We start from the raw sequence: 8,628 nt of genomic DNA, 5'->3' as shown, positions 1-8,628 counted from the left end.
CTTGCGTCCATGCTGGCAGCAGTGGCCCGTGTGTGGATGCTGGTAATGTCGAGAACTGCTTCTGTGTGCGTTTCAATGCCTCCATGAATTGGGGCGTGAGTCCTGCAGGGGAGGAGGGAGCGAGAGAGGAGGGGGTCTCTACCCAGCAGTTGGTGGCCGCTACGTCAACCTGAACGTACTCTGCCTGAGCTTGGCTCACTGGCATGGCTTAAGAGTACCGTATGTCTACTCTTCCCCATGGGCAGCAAAGGAGAGCATACATTGTTCCGTGTTTGGCAGCGAGAGCACGGAGATATCTTCTGTTGTGTTGTGGTAGAAGTGACCAGAAATTTACAAACAGCAGGACCTGTTACAGGCAGGGTGCTGCAGCTGGAACATTCTTCCCTTGGGCCAATTTATTGGAATGGCAAATTGTGATCCTCAGGTATAAACTCTGCAGCTGGCACGTTAACACGCAGAACTATCTTGCATCTTTTACACTAGTGATTAATTATATTGCATGCATCCCGACTTTTTTTTTATATAGCTATTTTGCCTTTCATGACCACGTGTGTAAGGCCGCTCCTATCCTTGCATAGACCACAGGCTCCTTGGTCACTTGCCCTTCTTCTGCCTGCAACGCTTGTCAGGCCTCACCACTAACAGTGTTTTGTGAGTGTTAGGCTCCCCTTGATTTCTCATCCCTTTTAAATCTCTAAAAAAAAACACTATAAACACAAAACAATGGTATGGAAAGCTGCCTAGGGTGAACACGTCATAATAATGTGTGTTCTTATAAGCGCTTCTTGCCGAATGCGGGATACTTCCCCTGTCTAAACGTTGTGAAGTAACAGGCATTATTAACCCATATTCGAATACTCTTTTATTTAGCGGTGAAGTCTGCCACAGGGCCTGATCATGACTTTGACGGTAACACCGGCAGTATTACCGCCGGCGGTATTAACTCTACCGCCAAACTCCCAGGCGCTAATAGCGCCGGATCACGAGTTTGGCAGTAATGTAATTCCCCATTCCCCATTGGGCTCAATGGGGAAAATTCGCGTTCTTACTGCCGAATCCGCAGAAGTGCTGAATTGGCGGACCCTTAAATCCGGCGGTAATAGCGCGACCGCCGGATTTAAGGGTTACCACCAAAGTCATGATCAGGCCCACAGAGTTCGAGCTCGCAAGGTGCAGGTTGCAGAAACGGCAGGCGTGAAGTAACCGAAGTGGGTAGTAATGCTGGGTGAATAATACCGCCCGCGGTAGTGATGGGAGCCTCGCGCGGCCCCGCTGGGAGGGCACAATGCATCGCGCTGCTCATTAATATCCGTCCTGTCAGGGATGCGGGCACCGTGGGGGCTGCGAGGCCGGCGTGCCCATCGCGGCGGGCGCACAGTTCAAGCTAATCATTGACAGGCGGCGCAGTCCCGGGCGCTGCCGGCGCGGCTCTGATAAGAGAGGGAGGACTGGGCACACGGGCGCCTCTCCGGGGTGACGGGAGAGAGCAGCCCTGGCACCGAACGAAGCAGGCAGCATGGGACCTCGCGCGTTCGCCTTCCTGGCCCTGCTGTTCCCCGCGACCTGCCTCGGGGCCCCCGGGGGCGGAAGGGCCGCCTGGGGCCGCGCGCCCTCTGTCAACCAAAGCCAGCTGTTCGCCCACGGCACCTTCCCCGCGGGCTTCCTGTGGGGGGCGGGCAGCGCGGCACCGCAAGTGGAAGGCGGGGGCCCCTGGAGGGGACCCTCCATCTGGGACGAAATCGCCCGGCCCCTTTCTGCGGGTCCCGTTGCTGGGAATGCCAGTGACAGCTACCACCTGTGGCACCAGGATCTGTGGGCGCTTGGGCAGCTGGGCGTCTCTTTTTACCACTTCTCCATCTCCTGGCCCAGGGTCTTCCCAGATGGCACTGCCCGGTCGGTGAGCGCCGCAGGGGTAGACTATTATAACCGTTTAATCGACGGTCTGCTGCAGAGGGGTTTGCAGCCCGTGGCGACCCTCTACCACTGGGACCTACCGCAGGCCCTGCAGATGCGGCACGGGGGGTGGAAGTCGGAGGCGCTGCTGGAGTTCTTTGAGGAGTATGCCAGCTTCTGCTTCCGAGAGTACGGAGACCGCGTCAAGTACTGGATCACCCTGCACAACCCTTACCTGGTGGCCTGGCACGGGTACGGCACCGGGATCCATGCGCCCGGAGAGAGGGGCGGCCTAGCCACCTCCCTCAGAGTGGCACACAACCTCATCAAGGTAAGGAGATACATAAATGGCATAGCGCCCTGTTAAGGTAAGGGGGTCTGGCCAGATTTACTGTGTGGGCACGCACACCGCCCCATAGACTTGAGGGGTGCCCTCCACCTCACCGGGATACCCTTATGGCACGACACGCTTATTAGAGCATTTCAAATGACCTCGTCAGCCTTCATCACACAATGCCACGCCACCCAAACTGCTCCGCTCTGGAAACGGAGGGGGCGTCTCACGCAGCAGGGCTAGACCCCGAGCCCCGCTCCACTGCGCAGGCCGCAGGGGCCAGAGGTTTCACGGATTACCGGCCCAGATGCCAGCACCCATGGTGTGGCACGTTCCCCGCAGCCTCATACAAGCCACTCACAAATCGCGGAAAGTATGTTAATCCCGACCCCAATCCCTTTACCTGCTAATGAAAGTTGCAGCAACGCGGGTGGATGTACAGCGGGGCAGGGGCGGAGGTGGGGCTGTGATGCCTTGATGGGCCCTAATGTCACAGCCTGCTGTGGGGACCTTACCTCACCAGCATACCTGCAGGCCCTGTCCCTGATTCCCAGAGCCTTGCACTGTGGACTCTCTGAGAACCTCGCGATTAGCAAAGGTTGGCTCGAGGGCCGCTCGGAGATACTGCGCGCATCACCAGGGCATCACCAGGGCATCACCAGGGCATCACCAGGGTGTCACCAGGGCATCGCCAGGGCATCACCAGGGCGTCACCAGGGCGTCACCAGGGCATCACCAGGACGTCGCCAGGGCATCACCAGGGCATCGGCAGGGCATCAGTAGGGCATCACCAGGGCGTCGCCAGGGCATCACCAGGGTGTCACCAGGGAATCACCAGGGCATCACCCGGACATCGCCAGGCCATCGCCAGTGCATCACCAAGGCATCACCAGGGCGTCCCCAGGGCGTCACCAGGGCATCACCAGGGCATCACCAGGACCAAAAATAAATGTGATGTAAATTGTGGATTTTAAAGAATATTTATTAAGTAACTGTTAAAAACTGCTAGCTGCATGGTGAAGTAACTTATCAAACTGTCCCACATTGGCCTAAAAAGTGGCCCACTTTGACCCAAAGAACGGGCCACGCTAGCATTTTGGCGTTTTTGGTTCGGGCATTGCCCTATAGGCCAGTTCGAGCCTAAATTCTCACCATGCATCTCTCCTGATTTGCTCCAGCGCACACTATGGTGAGTCGAGCCGTAAGATGCGTGGCCTGATTTATAAAAAGGAAACGAGCAACTTACTCCATCCTTTTAAGATGGGAAAACAAATGTGTTGCCAAAAGGACATCGAAGTGGAAAACTCCTGTAGTGAAATGTGCACCCATGTCTCTTCTTGTGCATCTGGTGCGTTCCACACATGTTTACAATCACACATCCCACATCTCCACAGGGTGAATGTTCTGCTTTCCTCCTGTGACTCGGCCTCTCTGTGTCAGGTGTCCAAAAATACGGAGGAATCCCCGTTGCTTTATTTATTTATTTATTTATTTATTTATCACATTTGTATAGCGCACAAAACAGCCCTTGCGCATCAAGGCGCTGTTACTTGCGGAGAACTTAGTTACAGGGTAGGTACAGATGGGAAATGCATTTACACGTTGTACATTAGGGTACAGCTCAATATGTTAGGGGCGTGCTTTGGTACACTGGCACTGCGATTCCCTGTTTTCACCGTGCCTCAATGTTCGAACACTGCACGCCCTTCCAAGTTAAACAAAGACCTCCAAAGCGCAAAGAGCACTTTCGCCCACTGACCTATCAGTCCACACATTCACAAGCTGACCCCTAAAATCGCGCAAGGGTGCCCCTGAGGGTGACTCAGGGTTTTAGTGTTTTTCTAATAGAGGGGTGTGTGTGCCCACAAAAGGATGGGGTAGATAAGCAGCACTCTTGAAAGGTTTGTGTATGCAGCACCTTGAGACACGGGCCGATTCATGGAATTATTTGGGCATTTGCGCACCATTCTGCGTGCGAAACCCTGTTCGTCGATTCATGGAATCGACTGTGTGCGTAACTTTTTTGAAACTTGCAGGGACTTTGCGCAGGCTCGGCACGTCTCTACGAGCGGTCGAGTGTCTTGGGTGAGATACCATGCAGAGCGCGGGATGGGCCTGCACAGATGGCGGAGTAGGGGTCAGTCCATAGCACGCCCACTATTGTATGGAAGGATACGTATTCATGGGCAACCTCTCAACGGGGAAATGTCCACGCAAATTCCTCCATCTCTCTGTCACGGGAAGGCAGGCATAAGTACATTTCAGCATTGCAATCTCAGCGCAGATGTGGGTTTGCATGTCGGATTTAGGGGTGCGTTTATGCAGCCGGGGACCCAATCGGACTTAATGAGTGCACGTAAGCAGTGTGGTGTAGGAACGGTTTACTGGGGTTCGCATGCACATTTTCTAAGTTTCACCTGAATTACGATACAACGTTACGCATGTTGTCAGGGTGCCGGTAACAGTTACGATGGACAACACACAGGGTCTCGAGATGCAGGTCTACTTGCGTGGGACCCCAACGCAATGTTTGAAGGGTGCATGTATTCACACCCGGGGGAGCACGCAAAAGTAGCTGTTCTGGCTGTTTTTGCTTTGCGCGGGGGCGTTCCGGCCACGACTGGCATATGCCGTTACTTTCCATGAATACGCGGGACGTGCATTTTTTATTCTGCACCCAGGCTCGTGCAGTGTCGTTCACGGTGCACTACCTTTGCGGGACAAATGCGCACTTTTCCATGAATCGTCCCCACAGTCTAGTTATTGATGGTATCGTTGTTTGCACAGGAATCATTACTAATGAATGATTTGATCATTAATCCCCACACTTAGAACGTTAAATGCATTTGCACGCTAATGGAGCCCATATTGAAAGGTGCCGCTGTGCAACTGCCTGTGAATGCAGCCACTGGGCGGCCAAAACATATAGCTTCTGCATTTGATCTGCCCATCCTTTTGGTATTAATGTTGGCTTCCTTTTGAATTTTTGTGTGACACAAAGTTGTGTGCATTTAATGTTCATATAAGCGCATCTCCTCCCGGGGCCGCTTTGCGGTCATTATCAACACTGTCTCCAGCAGGCTGTCTCTCCGAGAGACTGTTTAGAGGGTGAGGGGCACATTTGTCATAATCATTCTTTAAAACCCCTCCAGCTGAATTCATTGTTTTTGTAAATCGTATAGATCGCTGTGCCCCTAGCTTTATTAACACGTGTTTTATTATACATTGAAAGTGTGTGGAATTGTAGTACAACACTATAACATGCCACACCAGGGTTGATCACAAAGAAAAAATCCTAATGGTCTCCTCCAAAGCACTTTCTTGACACTTTGCAGAATTTGGAGCTAGAAAGCCTCCTGATGCTCTCATAGCAGAAATATCCAAATAGAAATCGGGTTTAATGGTAGAGAATACAATAAAAAGAAACAGCCCAGGAAGATCCACTTCTTTTGCAGCTACCACCCCCTTGGGTCTTTTACTTCCCGCCCCATCCCCATCTCCTTGACATATGTCTTGCTCCACGCATTGGTTCCAGGTGCACGCCTCGTCCACTTTCACACCACTGCTCTTTTTTCCTTCTCACTTCTACTTCTCACTTGAACATATTGAAAGATAAGATGCCCAGGGCACCCCTAGTTCGCATGAGCCATTTTACAGCTTAGACACAGAGGGCCTGATTCACAGAAGCGTTTGATAATGGCGCAATCCCATAGGAACACGCTCTGTGAATCAGGCCCAAAGATTTCAACTGGAGCAAATCTGGAGAACCCTCAAGTATCTTTGGGATGTTTACATGTACTTGGGATTCACAAATGTACGCCCAGTTCCATATGCATATTTGCTGCAGATAATTCCTTATGAATACAGTATAAAAATGGAAGATGCAAATGTGCGGTGCCCCGGCATCTACTGATTTTGCCCACTACTACAAATCTTTGTTACTCGGGCACATTGCATCTGTAAAACCTCCCCTGGGTCCGGCAGCTCTGGCTGTGAGCGCCTATATTTCTCTGCAGGGACATATGTGAGCGATGTTGCGTGAGATTGGCCCACCTTGAGGCACCAATCTGCAGCTGGACAAGTAACGCTTTCCATGTCTCCTTTTATTGATAATGTGTATCATACAAGCCAAGATTCACTCTCTGGTGTCAATGCCGGGTAACCATAGGGTTTCTGTTGGGTCCAGTTGGGTTTTTAGACATTGCAGTACATGTGGCGAGTCCAAAAATAATTCAAGAGGCTTTATACTCTTACATAACAACCCCAACTGCTCCCTACTGCCTCCTCCCCTCATTGCTTGTGGGTCCCCGGCTGCTAACTGCCTACCCTTGCCCACCCCTTTTAGCTCCCGGGTCCCCTTTTTCTCTGCTTCCCTCACTGTGTTCTTCCCCCTATGATTGTAAAGCACTCTGTTGCTTCCCGCAGCTGGGTCCGCGTTCAATAAATACCCCAATAATGATGATGAGAACTGAAACCGCTGGACAAGAGTAGACAACAGACATGCCCAGAGTCAGCTGGAATTCTCTCTGTAGCAGGTCGGTCGATGCCCACCATTGGGCCCAATGTGTACGTGGCAGCCTAGAGCACCCACCAGGCCAGTATTGTGTGGTGACCTTAAAGACACCATCCATGCTCCAACATAGAGGCCACACTTACATCTGGACATGTAAAGAGTACTGGAAAAAGCACTGTTTGGGCGCTGATTGAGTTTATTTTACAACTGTATTGATGGTCGCCAATGCCAGATGCACCCGAACACTGTTCAACTTATGTGAACACATCAGTAAAAGGCGAGACAAGGAGGGGTCCCACTGAACTACCTCAAGATGTAAGCACTGGAGGTGACAGAACTATGAAACAGCTTTAATGTGCTTATAGCCACATCTTTATCAACAAATGTAAGAAGATGGGGAGAAAGGTGGTTCCAAAAAATATATTCTTATTTTATTTAGTGATTACTCATAAGTTAATACAAGACCAACAGGTCACGTTTGCAAATTTAGACAACATAAAACAAGAGGACCACTGTTTATTCAGTCCGCTCATTTGAGTTTTTTACATCAGTAAAAGGCATTCATGTAGCATGATTTCTAATATGAAAATAACTATTTTATTAAAACCATCATTTTCACTGAAAAGCAACAAGCCTGAGAAAAAGAAACAAATCAAGCCTATGCACCCTAATCCAGGCTGCTCATATGACCAAACAGCACAGAGCAAAGACATGGACTTTAATCTTATTCTTGATAACCAAGCAGCCAAAACAACGCTAACGTATGACGAGTGTGTGTGTGTGTGTGTGTGTATATATATATATATATATATATATATATATACACAAATACGCAACACCGAAGTTGCAATCCACGAGAAGGACTGAAACAGTGAAAAACCAGTACATCTCCCTAAAACTCTTGCAATTCCTGGTGGAATTAATTTAAAGGGGAAGTTGGAGGGTTGCTCTGGATGGATTGCTTTATAAGTGAATTTCCTGTAACCGCGCCACGATGCCCGAGGGCAGTTGTGCGTGTTATAAATGCAAATAAATAAATAAATAACCCAGGCGCCATACTTTGACATGTGGTCTGGTTTCCAAGGGAAGCGAAGTGTGAGGGTTTAGACCAATTTTACCTAACCCCAAAAGTTTGACTCCCAATAGTTTGACCCCCAATTTCCTGCCTATATATATGTGGGGGGGTAAAGTATATAAAAAATGTGTAGTGGGAAGGTGGGGGGGCTTTGAGGGGTCTCCCCCCACATATATATTTGCAGGAAATAAAATTAAAAATCGAACTTTTGGGAAGTCGAACCTTTGGGTTCGATAAAAACACCAGATAATAATGCAGCACAACTTTGGGTGTGGCCATTGAAGACTTAGCAGCACTTTGGCCTGCTGCACTGCAACATGCGATTGGCTACAGTGGGAAAAGCATGAGCAGGATGTAGCTCCGAACATCCTCCACTCACTGGAGCCATGCAGGATTAACAGAGACATATCAGTAGCGCAGGCCATTTCAGCTAAAAATCCACACATGCAGAGCGCCCCTAGTAGCCATCACTTGAAGTTCACCTGTAGATCAGAGCCACCACAGGAATGCAGCATGTGTGCACACATAAGCAGAAAAAACCCCACAAATAAAACGCCACAAAGATATGTCAGTCATTGCTACAAAGGGATCACACATTAATTCCTGGGCTTGGACCAGGGTACTCTGTTAAACATGTTAAGCATAGCCCAACTCTCACTGGACTGCAGAGGGCTCAACATTCAGTAGGTCTCCTGTTTTTGCTTGATACAGGGAAGCTTTGGTGTAGAGGTGTATTCATATCAATTATTTGAGAATTCGATTAAGCACTATTAGCACATGGAAGTCACCACTGACCTTCGCCTCGACAATAAG

The 8,628-nt window shown here is 50.1% G+C and overlaps 1 protein-coding gene across 1 annotated transcript in view; it reads left to right on the top strand.

Moving 5' to 3' along the window:
* The first annotated feature begins 1,429 nt into the window (after window positions 1–1,429).
* KLB (klotho beta) overlaps window positions 1,430–8,628 on the top strand; it is a 385,009-nt gene continuing 377,810 nt past the window's right edge. The window contains exon 1 of the mRNA XM_069631786.1: window positions 1,430–2,224. Coding sequence (XP_069487887.1) covers window positions 1,517–2,224 — 708 coding nt within the window. The 5' untranslated portion in view covers window positions 1,430–1,516. The remainder of the gene's footprint in view (window positions 2,225–8,628) is intronic.

The sequence above is a fragment of the Ambystoma mexicanum genome, chromosome 6q, assembly GCF_040938575.1.
Source record: "Ambystoma mexicanum isolate Mex_15411 chromosome 6q, UKY_AmexF1_1, whole genome shotgun sequence".
Classification (NCBI taxonomy): domain Eukaryota; kingdom Metazoa; phylum Chordata; class Amphibia; order Caudata; family Ambystomatidae; genus Ambystoma; species Ambystoma mexicanum.
Note: the sequence above shows the minus strand (reverse complement) of the source record. Positions and strands in the feature narration are given on the sequence as shown.